The 19,885-nt window shown below is 40.3% G+C and overlaps 1 protein-coding gene across 11 annotated transcripts in view; it reads left to right on the plus strand.

Moving 5' to 3' along the window:
• caska (calcium/calmodulin-dependent serine protein kinase a) overlaps positions 1–19,885 on the plus strand; it is a 417,836-nt gene that overhangs the window by 376,103 nt on the left and 21,848 nt on the right. For 8 of the 11 annotated variants that reach the window (XM_080203831.1, XM_080203835.1, XM_080203832.1 and 5 more), the window contains 4 exons: positions 1,112–1,180; positions 2,847–2,882; positions 5,493–5,689; positions 8,323–8,438. In XM_080203831.1, coding sequence (XP_080059957.1) covers positions 1,112–1,180; positions 2,847–2,882; positions 5,493–5,689; positions 8,323–8,438 — 418 coding nt within the window. The remainder of the gene's footprint in view (positions 1–1,111; positions 1,181–2,846; positions 2,883–5,492; positions 5,690–8,322; positions 8,439–19,885) is intronic. The other 3 variants (XM_080203838.1, XM_080203839.1, XM_080203840.1) reach the window with 1 other exon arrangement.

Raw genomic sequence — 19,885 nt, forward strand, 5'->3', positions numbered from 1 at the left:
ATCTAGCAGGTCCTTTATGCTAAGACCAGTTTACTCAGCACAGTCTGGAAGTCAAACTTGGGAACTTCCTGATCTGTATGGTTTAACCACTCACTCTATAAACTCAGAAGGCCAGCAGGAGAACTCATATTTGTATTCTGAAATACATTATAAATTCTTTAAGAAACGAACATTGTAAAATCTCCTTCTATATGCATGACTGAAAAGAAAAACTTGCAAAGGGGGAAAATATAACATAGAGTAGGTTTTATATCAAGATTTGAGAAATTTGATTTTTGTATCAGTCACTTGATATTCCAACTTGGATTTGTTATTAAAATAAGTAACTCTCAATTTTATTATTCATCAGTTTTTAGCCTTTCAACTTGATGTTGTATACTAGATATGATAGAAGTTATTTGCCACCATTTCCTGGTATGGAAGAACTGGCATGAGAACTAATAACCTGATTTCATCTTTCTGAAGTATTGTAAATGTATTTCTGCTCCATGTCTGAATGCAGATTTGATCCCTGTTTAAATAAGAACATACAAAATAGGAGCATTAATAATCCACATGGTCTCTTGAGCCTGCTCTGTCATTCAATAAAATCCAATCTTCTATCTTAATCCCACTTCCCATATCACTTGATTCCCTTGGTATCCAAAAATTCACTGAATGCGTCCCATGACTGAGCTTCCATAACCCCCTCTTTGATAGTCAATTTCAAAGATTCACAACACTGAGTCAATTAATTCCTCCCCTCCCAAGACCTGAGTAATTGATCCCTTCTCCTGGGACTCTCCAACCAGGCACAACAGCATCCCAGCTGCAACCCTATAAAGCCCTCTAAACATTTTACACATTATACTTGCTTTTAGTTTAATACAACAATGAATGGGAAACATTACTTGGCAGCTATTCAATTCTAAATGCATTTTGAAAATCACAACCAAAAGTTTTATTCTATTACATGCAACTAACATACATGGGGGAAAAAAAACAAGTAAATGATTCCTATTTAGAAACAATTGAATTGGGCCTCAGTCTGTTCTTTAAAACAGTGTGTAAAATTCTGACGTGTTTGCAGTTGTGTATATAAGGTGCTACTGAACCTTCTGTCTCGTTGCAGAGAGATTCCCCTTCCACATCCAGACAATCCCCAGCTAACGGCTATAGCAGCACTTATAATTCTGTTTCGGTAAGGCATCCATTTACAACACAAATCCAAAGTTCTGTTGCCAGTGGTGTAATTGTTTTAGTGTTGACCAGTACCTTTGTACCAGAGAATATTTCAGTAAACTCCTGCCAGTTTTTAATATCAAGTGCAAAGAAGCCAGTGGCAATATCATTTGTTCCCTGGTGATTTATGAAGACCAGTTTTCAGCTGTGGATCAGTTACCAATGCATCTTGCTACCAAATTGCATTGGCACAATCAATAACTGGAAAGATTCCTTTACACTTAGATTGTTTATGAAAAAGGGCAGAGGAGAAGTGAAGAGAAATACTTTGTGTAATGGTGGTGCCCAATTGAAAGTTGGTTCAGCATCACAGCAAAGTCTTTAAACGCATGGTTCACACGAGAGCTCTGAGAATTATGGTTTGGTTTCCGCTATCTGAGTTCTCAAATTGGTGTGCCCACTGCTGCCGTGGTACATGCACATTACGATGTGAAGCTGAAGCCTGGCCTGGCAATTCAATGCTACAGATGTTTTTTTTGTCTATTAGTAATGATGAATATAGAATTGTTAGTACATTTTCAACACAAGTTCTAATTTTACCAGCATTGAGATTTTCTGGAAGAACATTAATCATACGTTACTTATTGCAAAATGTTCATAATTTATTCTACCTGAAAAAAAGGGAACATAAAGTAATTCTTTGACTAAATTTGTACAATTGGCAAACAGGGCTCTGCAGGACTATACAAATACATTTGAGTGATCAGGTAATAATTCTAACAAAATAACTGATATGATAGCTGATGCATCAACTGCTAATAATTATCCTGCAGTTTAGTTAGGATGTTACTGTTTCTTCCTTATTCCTATGGTCAATGAGATATTGTCAATTTACATCAGGAATATGTAAGCTGTGGATAATTTTCCCCTCCATAACCCGGGAGCACTAAAGTGCAAGATGTATGAATCATTTTTTCCAGTATGTATTTTCTAGATCTTGTCAATACAACATACTCATGGGGAAGAAATTAAAAGACAAATTAATTCTTGTCACACTCATTTTCCTCCTTACGGCCAATCCAGGAAAAGCATTGGGAGAAGTCGAAAAACAGGCATCTGCCTACACATTCAGTTGGAAGAGAGTGTATGGGAAAAGAAACTAATGGAAATATGAACAAATAATTTACAAGGATGGTGGTGAATTAAACGTATTTAAAGTTAGTAAATAGGTAACATTCTAGAGAAATAACTTAAAAAATGTAGTAACACAACTCAATATCTGAATCAAAATTACCCATATAGCATTTAGTAAATTTGGTTTACATAGCCTAAATCCTTCTCTAACTTGATTAGAACAATATAGGCTTCAAAGCAGTAACTGTGTTTATTCATAGTAAACTTGTGTTGAAGATGTAGATTACGCAGTGGGAGTGGGGCAATACTGTTCACAGCTGGTAACTGCTTTCTACAGCTTGTTGCTAAGCAGCCTGGCCCAGTTATTCGTTAAATCATTTTATGTAATGGCTTGATGCATTATGCAAATTGATGCTTATAACACCTGATTGTATTATAATCTTTTGCAGTAATTAAACAAATAACAAATGCAAAATATGGTAGAATTGTCAAAGTTTTGCTTTGAAGGTGAAATGAAAATCTCTTTTCCTTGGGTTGACTTTATTCTACAGGACTTGCCCTCAACTACACAACCAAAAGGACGACAGGTGAATAGTTCAATTCCATAGAAATTTTACAGCATCCATAGCTTAGTATAGCAGTCAATCCATTTCTCATTCAGTATTTTGTATGTTGAAGTATTTAACTTTTCAGTTAATTGTGTTACAAAGTCTATAACTGGCCTGAGTAGAATCGTCAGCAGCTAGTATTGCAGATCGTAAAATGATGCAGAACACAATGAAATAATTTAGTCCATTGTGTCTGTGCTGGCTTTTTGGTAATGCTGTCCAATTAATCTCATCAAGTCCGTAGCTATTCTCCACATTGATTACCACATTTCACAACTTGTGCCATCTGAAACTTTTAAATTATATCCTGTATACCCAAGTCATGGTCATTAATATGTAATATAAAGAGCACTGGCACCAAACCTAACTCATGGAGAACACACTGTATATTTCCCTACAGTCTGAAAAATAACTGTTCACCACTTCTGTCTACTTTGTTTTTTAGTCAGTTGTGTAATTCTAATTTTGCTAACAAATCTATTATGTGGCATTTTGGTGCATGCTTTTTGAACATCTGTAAGCATAGCATCAACCTCCCATGTTACTTTATCAATTAAGTTTTAACAAATACATGTTAACCTATAATTATTAGCCCATATTTTTTCAAATTATGATTAAGAAATGGCGGAGGTGATAGTGGATGCCTTGGTGGTTATTTTCCAGACGTCGCTGGATTCCGGTGAAGTGCCGGAAGATTGGAAAACGGCTAACGTTACGCCGTTGTTTAAGAAGGGTGCCAGGCAAAAGGCAGGGAATTATAGGCCGGTTAGTTTAACATCTGTTGTAGGTAAAATGTTAGAATCTGTCATCGAGGAGGAAATAGCGAGGCATCTTGAGGGGAATTGCTTGATAGAGCAGACGCAGCACGGTTTCGTTAAAGGGAAGTCGTATCTGACAAATTTACTGGAGTTCTATGAGGATGTGTCTAGGGCGGTGGATAAAGGAGAGCCGGTGGATGTGGTCTTTCTTGATTTTCAGAAGGCGTTTGACAAGGTACCCCACAAGAGGTTATTGCAGAAGGTCAGGGGACATGGAGTTGGGGGTGGGGTGTTAGCGTGGATAGAGGATTGGTTGTCAAATAGGAGGCAGAGAGTGGGGGTTAATAGGTGCTATTCGGATTGGCGGTTGGTGACTAGTGGAGTGCCCCAGGGGTCGGTGCTGGGGCCTCAGCTAATTTACCATTTATATAGATGATCTGGAGGAGGGAACCGAGTGTATGGTGTCGAAATTTGCTGATGACACCAAGATTGGTGGAATGGCAAATTGTGCAGAGGGTGTGGACAGTCTGCAGAAGGATCTAGATAGGCTGGGTGAATGGGCCAGGAACTGGCAAATGGAATTTAATGTTGGCAAGTGCGAGGTGGTCCACTTTGGTAGGAATAATGGTAGGAAGGATTATTACTTACGTGGAGAAAAACTGCAGCAGGCGACGGTGCAGAGGGACCTCGGGGTCCTTGTGCATGAGTCGCAAAAACCCAGCTTGCAGGTGATCAGGAAGGCAAATGGGATGCTGGCCTTCATAGTGAGGGGGATTGAATATAAAAGTAGGGAGGTCTTGCTGTGGCTGTATAGGGCATTGGTGAGGCCGCAGCTGGAGTACTGTGTGCAGTTTTGGGCGCCGTACTTACACAAGGATATTTTGGCCTTGGAGGGAGTGCAGAGGAGGTTTACTAGGCTGATGCCGGAGTTGAGGGGGTTGAGCTATGAGGAGAGGCTGAATAAACTAGGCTTGTACTCGTTAGAGTTTAGAAGAATGAGGGGAGATCTCATTGAGACGTATAAGATGATGAATGGGATGGATAGGATAGAGGTGGAGAGACTCTTCCCGCTCAGAAAGGACAGTAGGACTAGGGGGCACAGCCTCAAGATAAAGGGGGCGCGGTTTAGAACGAAGTTGAGGAAGAACTTCTTCACTCAAAGGGTGGTGAATCTCTGGAATTCTCTGCCCGTTGAAGTGGTGGAGGCTGTCTCGCTAAATATTTTTAAGACGCGGATTGATGGGTTTTTGGTAAGAGAGGGGATTAAAGGTTATGGGGAGAGGGCGGGAATGTGGAACTGAGCCACGACAGATCAGCCATGATCTTATTGAATGGCGGGGCAGGCTCGAAGGGCTAGATGGCCTACTCCTGCTCCTATTTCTTATGTTCTTATTTTGTTCCAAGTCAATTTGTCTCAAAATTTCCCCATCAGCAGCATACAGCTGATTGGCCTGCAGCTGCCAGGTTTATTGTTCTCCACTATTTTAAACAGGGGTGTTTGCAATTTTCCAATCTTCTAGTACCATTCCTATATTCAAGAAGCATTGGAAAATTGGGCCAGACCCCCCTCCTCATCTTCCCCTATATAATATGAGTATCGATTTCTATGTAAAGGTATAGAAAATGTTAAACGTTTGATTAGCAAATTGTGTAGAAATCATAAGCGGTGCATGTTAGTGAAAATGCTTTGAATTGTTTATATTTCCCTATATTTACTGTTGTGTTATTGCATTTGATAGTTTTTTTGTCAGTTTTGTGTTTGTTTTAATTCCCTGGATATGCAGTTCTAACATACATTGCATTTTCTTATAAAATCTCATTTATCTCACAGATTTACGTTCGAGCACAATTTGAATATGATCCATCAAAGGATGACCTTATACCTTGTAAAGAGGCTGGGATCCGGTTTCGAGTTGGAGAAATCATACAGATCATCAGTAAGGATGATCACAATTGGTGGCAGGGCAAATTAGAAAATTCTAAAAATGGTACAGCTGGACTCATTCCCTCTCCTGAACTGCAAGAATGGTAGGTCTATTAGCTATCTTTTATCATCAAGTTGCTTAATTGTCTATCATAGCTTTTCCCAATCAAGACAATGAATGAATCCCATAATATAAATATTACCTATCATCCCTTCACTTGTCTCAACCATTTCATTGCCTCCCTGTTATCACTCTGTTTATGTCACACACAAACTTAAGATGATGTGCACTTTCCTTCAGATGAATGTTGGTAAGACTGAACCATCTATTCTCCACTGTATAATTACCCTTGAGAAAGTGGTGGTGAGTTATCTTCTTGAACTGCTGCAGTCCATGTAATATAGATGCGCCCATAATACTGTTCAGAAGGAAGTTCCAGGACTTTGACCCGGGGACAGTGTAGGAATGGTGATATGTTTCCGAGTCAGGATGGTGTCTGACTTGATGAGGAATTTGCAGGATCTGGTGTTCCTATATATCTGTTGCCTTTGTTCTTCCAGGTGGTAGAAGTTGCAGGTTTGGAAGATGCTGTCAAAGGAGCCTTGGCAAGTTGCTGGAGTGCATGGTATTGTAGGTGGTATATTGGGGCCACTGTGCATCAGTAGGTGAAGGAATGAATGTTTAAGGTGGTGGATGGGGTGCTGATCAAGCAGGCTGCATTGCCTTGAATAACATTAAGCTTCTTGAGTGTTATTGGAGCTGCACTCATCCAGACAAGTGGAGAGTGTTCCATCACGCCCCTGAATTGTGCCATGAAGATGGTGGACAGGTTTTGGAGAGTTAGGAGGTGAGTTACTCACCACAAAATTCCAGTCTCTGACTGCTCTTATAACCATAATACTTAGGTGGTTGGTCTGTTTAAGCTTCTGCTCAGTGGTAATTCTCTGGGATTTAACGGTGGGGATTCAGCAATGCTAATGCCATTGAATGGCATGGGTAGATAGCTAGATTCTTTCTCATTGAATATTACTTGCTACTTACCAGCCTAAGCCTGATATTTGTCCAGGTCTTGCTGCATGCAGGCATGAACTATTACAGAATCTGAGGATTTGCGAATTTTCGTGAATGCTGCAAAAATCAACAAACATCCATACTTCTGACCTTATGGTGGGGGGAGGGCATTGATGAATCAGCTGAAGATAGCTAAGCTAATACACCACCCTGAGAACCTCTAGCAGTCATTTTCTTTGTGCTAGTTATGACTACAACCAATTGAAAGTTTCCCTCTAATTCCCATTGAGTCCAGTTTCGTTAGGGCTCTCTAATGTTAAGGGCAGTCAGTCTCACCTGCCTTTTTGAGTTCAGCTCTTTTGTCGATGTTTGGACTAAAGCTGTAATGAGGTCTGGAGCAGAATGGCCCTGCCAGTATTGTATGACACTAACTCTGTCTATAACCTGCTGCTTCCGCTGTTGACATGCATGTAGTCCTTTGTTGTAGTTTCACCAGGTTGGCACCTCATTTTTAGGTCTGCATGGCATGCTCTCCACTCTTCATTGAACCAGGTTTAGTCTCCTGGCCTGATGATAGCAGTTGAGTGAGCGAATGTCGGACCATTAGCTTACCGATTGTGATTGAATACAATTCTGCTGCTCATGGCTCAAAGCATCTCTTGGATGTCCAGAATGGAGCTGCTATATCAACATAGTTTAGCCACAGTGTTAGTGCCACACAACATGATGGTGGGTTTCCTCCATGTGAAGGTGAGACTTTGTCACTAAAAGGACTGTGCAGTGGTCATTCCTACCAAAGCTGGCACAGATGGCTGCATCTGGGATATGTGGATGGTTAGGACAAGGTCAGGTAGATTATTCTCTCTTGGTGGTTCTCATCACCTGCAGCAGGTTCAGTCAGGTAGATATATCCTCGTGGGCTTGGTCAGTAGTGCTGCTATTGTGTCACTCTTAGTAAGGCATTGAACTCTCCCATCCAGAGTGCCATTGCTACCTTCAGTGCTTCTTCCAACGTGAAAGGGTACTGATTCATCAGCTGAGTGAGGGTAATAAGTGTTAATCAGCACAAGGTATCCTTGCATGCTGAGGACTTGCAAAGCCATTCCCTCCCAACTGTGTACCAGTGCTGCCGTATGTGTTTGATCTGTCCTACTGTACGACATCATAGAATTCCTGTAGTGCAGAAGGAGACTGTTCAGCCCATCAAGTCTGCACAACTCTCCGACAGAGTGTCTTACCCAGACCCACTCTCCAGCCCTATCCCTGTACCCTGCACGTTTATCTTTGCCAATCCATCTAACCTATACATCTTTGGACTGTGGGTAGAAACTGAGCACCTGGAGGAAACTCACGTAGACATGGGGAGAATGTGATTCCGTCTTGACTGTTGCAAACTGTCCCTTGTGGGTCAAGTCTGTCAACTTCAGTGCAAGTCCGCAGCTGTTAATGAGGAATACTTTGCAGGGTGGACTGCCTTTCCAGTGACACTGTGGAATAACGAAGAACAGCCAGTCTCTGGCCTGCAGTTCTCAACCTGCAGGACATTAGACTGTGGGAAGGCCCGCTGCAGCCCAGTTAAGTGTCTGACTGGAATTTAATTTGGCAGACTTTTCCAAAAACAGGTGAAGAGACCCACCTCTCCGTCACCTCCATTAAATGCTGCCCAATGCTTTCCAACAGTGGCAACCAGGACTTGATTTGTTTTGTTTTTGATTACCCAATAAGGCGTGTTGCATGTATAGCAATGGAAAAGACCAAACAAGAGCAGCAGGCTAGCTGTACCTGGTTTGGAAAGAAGAAGAAACAATACAAGGATAAATATTTGGCCAAACACAATGCAGGTATTTAATGTTTAGTTTGCTGCTAAAAATGTTAATTCCTATTGCATGTTCTTATTCATCTTAAAAAGTATATTATGTTTAAAAATAAAATAATAGGATCTGTACGGAATTGGTAAATAAAGTGAGATTTTCTGATCATGTTTTAATACCAACCATGATTCATTCAAAATAATGGGTTTATGTACCTACCACTTTGTGTACATGCCACTTTTAATGTATTTTCTTAGCTTGTCCTTAATTTTAATCCGATTAGTGTAGAGATTTTCATGGATTGTATATGTCAGTAGTCACTTTTGAAGATTAAGGGTTTAACAAAAATAAAGCAATACAGAGAGTTAAGATTTAAATTTTGCGATATCATCAAAGTATTGAAGTAAGTATAAATCAGTATTAACAAATAGAGAAAAACTGCATTGTCAGCCTAGAATTCTGTACATTTTCTTCTGGATATTGCACTTCTTTAATACTAAAATAACAATCATTGCAACAAATTCATAAATATCAGGTTTTTCTTATCCATTTAGATCCACTGTGATACCTCTTGACCTGTTGTTCCATTAAGCAATCTGAGCATCTAATGTTTATGAAAGTTGACTCGCACTGCACTTTGTCTGTTTGTATGATAGTTTAATCCAGGGATATAATAACAGCTTTCCCTTATGATCTGGATTGAATCATCCCATTTTTCACACATATATTTTCACACAAATGTGGACCTCCTGGTGAGCAGAAGCTTATTGTGAGTTATTAACCTTGTTTTCTTTTCCCCAGGAAGATGGACATAAGAATCATAGTTATGATCAGATTTCTATATTCAATCATCTCATCATAATGCTGTAAAATAATGATGGTGCTATGCTATCCCACTTTAATAGGTCATTTTACTTCAAAACATAAAAATTATGTATTTTGACCTATAGCCTAGGGCAGAACCGCCTCTCTGCACAGCCATGCTGTATTCTGCACCATTTCTTTGTCTGACTGCATACCACACAACATTGAGACTTGAGCTTAAACCTTTGCCAAAAGTCCTACTAAACAATTCTGCTTCTGCACATTTTCCCTTTAAGCTGTACATAAAGCTAGTTTCAATGGAAAGGAGCATTCCATCTTCCCCACCACCCACCTAATGAATGTAATTATCACAATATTTCTGATTATCCAGGATGCATGGATTTAGTGCACATTCCAACAAATGCAAGTAATGTTGAGGTATTAGAGAACCATAATATAATTAAACAATATCAACACTGTTTATGGCCAGGAACTCATATTTGATGAATTTGTTAAGAGTATTTTGAGGAGGCAAGTAATAGGATGGATAACGGAGATTCAGTGGATGGAGTGTATTTGGAATTTTTTTCATTGAAAAGGTGCCTCATAAGAGGTTATTACACAAAATTAGGACTCATGGGGTTAAAGGTAATAACATGGAACAAGGATTGATTAATGGACAGATCACAGTGCTGGAATAAAGGGGACATTTGAGTTGGCAGACTCTAACTAGATGGGTTCTACAAGGATCGGTCCCTGGCCCTTAGTTGTTTACAATCCATATTGATGACTTTAGGGGACAGAGTACGACATATCTAAATTTGCTGATTATACAAAGTTAGGTGAGAAGGTAAGTGGTGAGGACAAAAAGGCTGCAGAGGGATATAAATAGGTTGGGTGAGTGGACAGGAACATGTCAAATGTAGTATAAAGTGCTACTTTATCCACTCTGATAGAAAAGATAAAAAAGCAATGGTTTTAAATGGTGAGAGACTGGGAAATGTCTACATTCAGTGTGACTTCATTATAGTTGTACACAAACAACAAACAGGTATTTTTACATACAAGTTAACATACAGGTACAACAAGTAACTAGAAAGGAAAAAATGTTCTTGTTAAAAAAGGATTGGAGTATGACAGTAGAGAAGTTTTACTACAATTATGTAAGGTATTGGTGGTGCCATACCAGGAGTGTCATGTAGTTTTGGTCTCCTTACCTATGAATGGGCAAACTTTTCTTGCAGCTCTGACGTAAGATCATCTTGACTCGGAACATTGGCTCTATTCTCTCTTCACAGATGCTGTCAGACCTGCTTTTCCAGCACTTTGTTTTTGTTTCAGATTCAGACATCTGCAGTTTATTGTTTTAATTTAAGCTTTTCCTGGGGGTAGTGCAACGAAAGTTCAGTCGAATTGTTCCAGGGATATCGGGATTATCCTATGGGAAGAGATTGTGTAGCCTGGGCTTAAGTTCCCTGCATATTGGTGGAGTAAGAGGTGATCCATTTGAAATATAAAAAATTAGGTGGATACCAAAAAAAGTGTTTGTTCAGCAGGGAGTCTAGAACATGGGGGTGGTCACAGTATCAGAATGGCCACGTGGGATTGATATGGGGAGCAATTCCTTCATTCCAAGACTGTGAACCTTTGAAATCCTCTACCCCAGAGAGATATGTACTCTCATTTGTTGGACATATTCACGACAAAGGCCAGTAGATTTTTGGCTGCTCAGGGAATAAAGAGATACGGGTATAATGTGCAACGGTGCAGTTGAGGTACAAGATCTGCCGTGATCTTTTTAAGCAGAGCTAGCTATTCAAGCTCCTATTTCAAGTTCTTTTGTAAAACCCACTCTGTTGTAAGAACTAGGAGGAGGAATAGAACATTCAATCCCGCAACCTGCCCTACTGTTCAATATGATCAGCCTTAACTCCACTTTTCTGCCCAATCCCCATATCTCTTGATTTCCCCGAGAGGCAAAAATGTGTTTCAAAACCCAACACGTAAAAGTTTCTTAAATTGTGTGGAAAATGCTCACAAAAGTCTGAAGCATGACAATGCTATATGTTTCAAAATAATTTTGCTTAAAATATATTGGCACAAGCAAATGTAATTTGCATGTCGACAACTATTTTAAGCCATGGAAATTCAGCTGACTGAATAATTCAATCACAGGATGCAATATTGAGCCGGATGAATCCCTGATGTCAATGGACTCAAAACACATCACCCAGGGCATCACAGCAGGAACTGCATTTTGAAATCTAATATCCCTGAATTAATGGACGAAATTGTAAATCAGGGCCATGATATTTGGTCCTGATTTACCTAATAACGCCTGTTGGACAATGAGCCATATGATCGATCATTTGGTTAGAACAGATCTAAAACAGCTCTAATGCCACCCCCTCTCCCGGCCATTAATCTCTAATATGGCAGCATTCATTATTTGGCCTTGCAGTTGAAGAAAAGCCCCTAAGGCAGAGGACTGTCTGCAACCCATCAGGAACTAACCAGATCTCATTTACAGATTTCAGAAAAGGAGAAGAAACTTGAAGATGGGGTGGAACCTTTTTGTATTTCAGTGTTCTGTTGTCAGCAGAAATATACCAACTTGCATTTACATGCCACCTTCAATGTAGAAAAGCATCCCAAAAGGTTTCAAGGCTGGTACAGTAAAAATGCACTGGATGGTTAGTCAAAAAGGATGTTCGAAGAAGTGACCAAAAATGTGGCAAGGGACTGGCTTTCAAGGAGGGAATATGAGGTGGAGAACCAGAGGAGTTTAGGAAGGAAGTTCCAAAAGCATGGGGCCTAGTTTGTTGAAGGTGAAGGTGAACAAAGGAAAGTAGAGATGCACAAAAGCTTATGTCAACCAAACAGAGTTTGGACAGGTTTGGAAAGGGATTTAAACGTGTGGTATCAGGATACTGGGAGACAATGTAGATCAGCAAGAGCAAGAATAATGAAGCAGAACTTGGTGTTGGAGAGGATACTGACAGCAGAGTTTTTGATGTGCTTAACCTAATGGAGGGTGAAGAATGGGAGGCTGTTCAGATGTCTGTTGGAATAGCTGAGTTTTGAGCTGATAAAGGCATGAATGAAAGTTTCTGCAACAAATGGTATAAACAAACATGGGTGATATTACAGAACTGTAAGTAGGTGATCTTGCTTATGTTAGTAAGGTGGTCTGAACAACACAAAGGCAGTGTTGGCTCATGCAAGATAGTAAAGAGGTTGTAGTATAAGGATCTGGCACATGGTGTTAACATGGGACTGAAGTGCTGCGCACAATGACATAAGCAAACAGATAATCTGCAGCTACAGCTGAGTGTAGTGTTGAACAGAGCCATGTATAGAAGCAATCATGAAGACTGCTGTAGCCTGGATGTTTACCTTACCTAGCTATATAGTTTCTAGTAATTGATAAATAGTTACTGTTGAAATGCTTAAGACTATGACTATTTTAATAAAACCAGGGAACCATGCTCAACACTTTGTAACAGGGTGGTGGCAAGCAGAATAATTCAAAACCTCGGAGACATTGCAGAACAAAATTTAAATCCTTGAAAACTGAAGGAAAAATCGAGGAAGTATTATGACCTGATGAAAAGTTTAAGAAGTGAAGATACAGATGACAATCACCAGAGAAAAGCTCCAAAGAAAGGCTTGGAAGCTGGAGACAGAAATTAAATTCCTCACTGCAGCAGAAGACTTAATTGAATCCTATGGAAATCCAGCTTCAATAATCAGAGTGTGCAGAGTCAGCCTATCCAGCAAAAATGAATTAAAAGTTCCTGGACAACACATGCTCTGAATAAGGCTAAATACTGCAGTGGTCAGAAACTGTCCTTAAAGTCGCAGTCAGAGAAACTCAATTCCCGAGTTGGTGCCTGAGTATATGGTGATGAGCTCACTCTAAGTAAAGGAAAATAACTAATTAATTAAAAATTAATTGTTACTAAGCAGGCAGCATCTGGAATTAAGAATCTACTGATGGCCATGAAACCACTGTCAATTGTCAGAAAAACCCATCTTGTTCACTAATATCCTTTACAGAAAGAAGTCTGCCACCCTTATCTGGTCTGGCCTACATGTGACTCCAGACCCACAGCAATATGGTTGACTCTCAGCTGCCTTCAGGGATGGGCAATGAATGCTGACTAGCCAACAACGCCAATGTCCCATGAATAAATTTTTTAAAAAGTCAATGCTTCAAAGCCCAAGAACACGAAGCAGGATGAGTGTAAACCAATTAACCCAGGCAAATTGTTGAAAAAATTTAAATCACAAATGCCATTACTGCAGAATTCAGCCAAATCTATCATGAACAGAAGTTCATCAGAAATACTATCTTAGATTTTTGGAAATCTCTCAAAGCTGAAAATGCAATTAAAAAATTTTAACCATGGATCAAAAATCCAGGGTGGGATTCTCCCAGAAAAATTCTTTTTCAGCAGGATTTTCGAATTGAATCTCCCACACTGTGCATTGCAAAGTGCCCTAGCATGAATCACTCTCAAAATCTGTGGGCGATGTCTATTCCCGCTGTAGAGGCCAGTAGCATCGCGCTGAGCGGGCCACTGCGCACGCACCCATTTGTCACAGCGGAGATCGGTGCATATACAGTAGCCCCGCACTGCTGGCCAGCTCAAACGCAGGCCTGCCCTGCAACCCCACATCGCTGGCTACGTGACCCCACCATACAATCGCTAGTCTCCCAGATGTGTTCGAGCCTGCTCCAACACAACCACCACCCCACCCTCTAGATGACCAGCCTTGATCAGCTCTTCCCTCCCTCTATCACTGATCCCAGTGCAGAGTGGCAGCAGGATCCCCCACCCCAACTAATCTTCCCCGTTACAGGCCCCGTACACTTGGCACTGCCCAGTACTCATTTAGCAGTGCAAAAGTGCTCCCAGGCATTGCTGCTTTGCCCCTCGGGCAGTTCCAGGGGGCCAGGCTGGCACTGTCAAGCTAGCAATGCCCAAGGGGCACCCCCCTCTTCTGACCTCCTGGGAGGGCTCCGTGACCCCCCTTCACTTCAGCGGGGCCAGGCCTCCAGCTCCCATATCAACCCCACTAGAGTGAAACACCCCTGGTGGGGGAGAGATGCTAACAGACCCAGAGACTTCAGTGTTGGGCCCACTAATCAGATGTAAATCAGAATTTAAATAATCTATTCAGCTCCATGCCAAGATCGGGCACGGTGCTGACAGCGTCAAAAATCTGGTAGTCGGAGACATGTGGAGGCAACGGCACCCAGCAGGAAGCCCGCTACATGGCCTTCGTTGATGTCTCTTGGTCCTCTGCGCTGCTGGGAGATTCCCCCCCCACCAACCACTACCACACTTCTGATCAATTTGGACTTATCCAATGCCCAGGTCAATCTCAAAATTGGGGGCTTTGGTGGAAGAGATGCCTTTTGATACATTGTTTCAGGTCTGGATAAAAAAAAGAGGCTGAACAGGTTAACACACTGCTTTTATTCAGTAGGCCCAAAAGCTGACAATATAATAGCTAGAAAGGAATCAATGAATCAGCTGTAAAATTTAATGAAGTTTAGATGTAACAAATCCTTGTAAGAGTTAAATTTAATAAATGTGTCCAGCACCCAACAGAAGTTGTTAATTCTCTAATAAGCCATACAGAAAGGCTGAAGGCTGTAACCTGAAACCTAAGCCAATCAGAGATAGAGTAGTTGGAAGAGTAGCAGATATCACTCATATGCTTCACATGGAGGAGGACCTAACCCTTGAGAGCTGTCCAGATTGTCAGGCAATCTGAAAACTGTTTGCACAATAGATCCTTATTGAGGAGAGAAAGCAGACATGGTACTAAGCAAACAGAACATCAGGCCAAGTGAAACAATACGCTAATAGAGCAGAAGCGCAAGCATGCTAGTACTGTGGAGCAAAGCGCCCCCACAGGCATGATCAGTGTCTGCCAATTTCAGCACACCTCAAGAAACTGCAAAATCAAAACATCAAAATTCTTATAAGATCCCAAGCAGGTTCATAAGGTTGAGATAGCACATCAAGAAGACACACAGCAATGCTACTTGGATAAGGCCACTGGATTTTTGTTCAGAAATACAGACCTCTTGGTTAATGGCCAGCTCGCAATCTTTAAATTGGACACATGTCAGTGTCACTTTCCTATCAGGCAGAGAACCATGGCTGGTGATCCAATGGTTGATGCTACCACAACAAACCCGTATGGAGCAGGAGGCATTCAACTCCAAGTGAACAGTACTCTTCAGGCAACACTCAAGTACATGGTCAAAGGGATCCAAAGACCCTATTAATGGTTCACAACCAGAGCTGTTTACTGCTCAGCCAAAAGAAACCTCCATCGGTATCAACGTTTTGCAAAAAATTGGTAAGGTCAAGCAACAAAGACCTGGCTTCAAGTATAAAAAGAAAGTCCCTATGCTCTTTACAGGATTAGGGTGACTGGCAAGTGAATGCAAGATCACACTGAGGGAAGATGCTAACCCAATGTGCATGATCACAGTACAAAAGATTGCCCACCCACTCCTGAAATAAGGGCAGCAGCAACTGGATAAGATAACAAGTATGGCAGTCACGCAACTCAGGATGGTCCCAGCCTTAAAACTGAATACATTATATTTGCGTCGGCTTGACACAGCTCAATAAAGTCATAACCAGAGAAGTACACCCAATGTCCTCAGTGGATTCAAGCTTGCCTATTCAGTGATTTGTGCACATATACACCAAAGTCCCTCTGTTCCTGCACATGCTTTAGAGCCATATCCTTTATTTTAAATTGCCTCCCCCGTTCTTCCTATCAAAGTCTAACACTTTACAATTCTCTGCATTAAATTTCATCTGCCACCTATCCGCCCATTCATTCTACCATGCAGTTCATGTCTTCTTGCTGTCCATCATTATGTTCCTCATACTTCACAATACTCCTAAATGTTGTGACATCTGCAAATTTTGGCATTGTGCCGTGTATACCCAAATCTAGGTCATTAACATAGTTCAGGCGAAAAAATGGTCTCGGTTCTGATTCCTGGGAACCCCATTGTATACCATCCTCAGCCCATAAAACAACCATTCATTGCTCCTGTTTCCTGTCACTCAGCTAATTTGGTACCTGTGCTGTCACTGACCCTTTTATTTTATGGGTTTTAACTTTTCTGGAAAACCTTATTGTATAGCCCTTCATCTAATGCCTTTTAAAAGTCCATGTATATCACATCAACCCTGTAACCCCTCCCTCCCCCCTTAGCCCTCTCTAAAACATCAAAATTCTCATCAGGTTAATTATACTTGATTTGCCTTTAACAGCTCCTTGCTAGCTTCCATTCATTAATCTACATTTGTCTATAAGAGTGCTAATTTTATTCTAGATTATCATTTCTAAAAAAAAGTTCCTATCATTGAGATTTAACTGAATGATGTGTAGTTAGAACAAAGAGCAAGAACAAAGAACAGCACAGCACAGGAAACAGACCCTTCGGCCCTACAAGCCCGTGCCGCCCAGTTGTTGAACTTATCCTTAAATCTATTAGTATCATAGAATCCCTACAGTGTAGAAAAGACCATTTAGCCCATCAAGTCTGCACCAATTCTCTGACAGAGTATCTTACCTAGGCCCTCTCACCTGCCCTATCTGTGTATCCTCAAACGTTTACTATGGCTAATCCATCTAACCTACGCATCTTTAGACTATGGGAGGAAACCCACACAGACATTGGAAGAACGTACAAACTTCACACACATACATTGAACCTGGGGCTGTGAGGCAGCAGTGCTAACCACTGTGTCACCATGCCATCCTTTCTTGAACAAATTTGTTACATTTGTAGCTCTCCAGTCCTATGGTAATGAAGAGGTACTAAAACAAAAAGGCTGGCTATACAATCTGGGGAGATTGAAAGAATGTTGCCAGTATCTCTGCAATTTCTACCCTTACTTCCTCAGTATCCTTGGAAGCATTCATTTGGTCCAGGTATCGTATAAACTTTTAGATATAGCCAGCTTTTTTTAGTATCTCTTCATTGTCAATTGTTAATCCGGTTTCTTAACAACGACATCTTTCGGTATGACTTTGGCAGCATCTTCTGGGTAAAGACAATTAATGGCACTCATTTAGCACTTCAGCCATGTCTGCTCACTCCATGCGTAAATCCCTCCTTAGTTCCTAATCAGGCTCAGTGCTACTTTTGCTTACCCCTATTATGCCTCGTCTTTTGGATTCCCTTTTAGTTTAATTGCCAGTTTAATTTCATTTTCTGTCTTTGCCTCTCATTTCTTTGTTTTGGAGTGTTGGGCATGGATTTGGAAAGCAATAGCACATCCTATTGTTATGCAGTTATAAGAGTTCCATACCACTTTTCTGAAAATTATGTCCTTGTAATTTGCATTGTCAACTTGATACGCGAAAAAATATAACTAATCACCCAAGATGTATCTCAACAGCCTGAGCTAAAGACAGCTCAATCTTTGGCATGCAACAGATGCTTTATATTTTAATTGCTAGATGAGCTGAGTAACAGATAATAATTCAAGGAAACAGTGGAGTTGCTGAACTCTCTCAGGGATATATTCATAAAGTTAATCTGATGTAATAATTTGATGTAAACAATAAATTAATAAAATTTACCTGTAGTGTATACTGTTAAGATCCTGGACCAGACCAGGATCTGGTTTTGTTAAGATCTGGTAAGGGGCCAATAACATTTTGCTAATGTAGACGAAGTTTGAGATTCAAGACACTTGCTAAGAGAATAAAGCCACAAGATTCCCCAGTTTTGAACAAACAAAAATAAACTCTACTACACAATATCAGAAAGATAAAACAATTTGCAATACATATCATAACCTCTAACATTTGGGGTTAATATGAGGTACATAGACAAATTGGGGTCAAGCACTTATAACTGTAAAACAAATGGTATGAAACCAAGACAAATCCCATGAATTTCTCAGCACCTTGTCCAGACATCAGTAAACACTGCAACTCAACTAATCTTGTTGAACCTCTCTCCCTCAGAATAGACTTGACATGGCCCCAGCCTTTTAAGTATAATAGTCTTCATTCTGCTTTAGTTGTATTTATCCCATTTTTTGCAGCTGACCTTTAACCTGCCCAGAACTCTCATTTACCTCTAAAGTATTACTCTGAACCATGAAATTGGTACTTGGAAGAGTACCCAAGTTCAACTGTTTGCCAGAGTGGTGAATCAGATTCTGCTTTGAATTATAGAATGCTTTACATCTAAATTTGTTTATATACCTAATCTGTGCTGGATTGATGCATCTTTGACAGCACACAGCCACTGATCATTGCAAAGGGATTGCAAAAAGTGAAATCACGGCCTCTGATGGCAGTTGTCACAAGCTGAGAAAACAGGAAATAAATAGAATATGCAATTATATAGAACCTAGCATTGGATGTATTGCAGACTTAATAGTCTCAAATTAGACTTGGATTTGTATGTATATTTGTGATAGCACGATCATGTACATATTACTCCCAAACTAAGTCAAGACAGCATACGTCTGTCAATTGGCCTAGCTGTTTGTTATTTGATCTACTTAGAATTAGTTAAGTCCTTTGCAATCTAATGTGTCTATTGCCGTTCTGTGGATATTAAGATATATCTTCCACACACAGCATTTTATTTGTAATGTAACATTTGATTTGCTTTAATGTGGGTTTTTGTGCGTTTTAAACGTTTTGGTTGTAACTTAATTCAATGCAACATTGCTTAAACAATGATGCTTATGCATTTTTCATGCTGTCTTCCACCCAATGGCTTCAATGCATGTAAGTAACTGTGATTGATGTTAACTTTTCTCCCTTATTCCATCTTTTTTAATTTTTGTTCCTCTCATCCACATTCAAAAATTAAAGCTGCATTATATTTTGTTGGAAACCCCAGTTTCTATATTTGCTTAGTAAAGATTAAACATTTGAAAAACAAATTGATTTGAGGAATCCTGGAGTGCAGCAATTATATTCCTAACTTCAATTATGTTAGTGCAGGTATGATGTCCAGGAGCAAATTTGCCAGCTTATTAACCTTGACCAGAACTCAACATTCAGTGGACAGTAAAAGAACCCTGAATTTCTGACACCTCACTCACTTAACATGTTTTCTCTGTCTTCTGTTCAAGCAGTGGCATTAGTTGGAAGGCCCACTCCTCAAACTTATTCCTTACCTTCCTCTCTCATCCCTTGCCTTCTCATTCAGTACCATAATAGCATTTTGTATCAATTCTCCTGTCAGCTGAGAAAGAGGAGTGTTGTCAGCATTAATTTGGACAGAGAGTAGGTAATTGCTTGAGGAAAGGTGTAATGAAAATAGATGTATTTAGATTGTATTTTTATGTCTTCTGTTTAGATATCTTCCAGAATGACAGTGACATGCTTCACAAATTCCATGGTTCTCAGACTTTTTGGTTGAAGAAATGTCCTCTATCCAAATTATAATGCAGTAGAATACCCATAATATGAAAGTGCTGCCATGTAAAACGTGTCTTAATAATTACTCTTAAAGGTCAGGTACTTGTTTACTGTGAGGCTGCTGTGCTTGCTTCTCACTATCTTTAGCAGGAGCACAATGAAAGTAGGAATATGGGGAGTGCAGAGAAAGCATTAAAGAAGCAGGGAACAGCAAGAGTCTGGGGTTAGCCGAA

Source organism: Carcharhinus amblyrhynchos, chromosome 15 (genome assembly GCF_965287045.1).
Source record: "Carcharhinus amblyrhynchos chromosome 15, sCarAmb.v2.hapA, whole genome shotgun sequence".
Classification (NCBI taxonomy): Eukaryota; Metazoa; Chordata; class Chondrichthyes; order Carcharhiniformes; family Carcharhinidae; genus Carcharhinus; species Carcharhinus amblyrhynchos.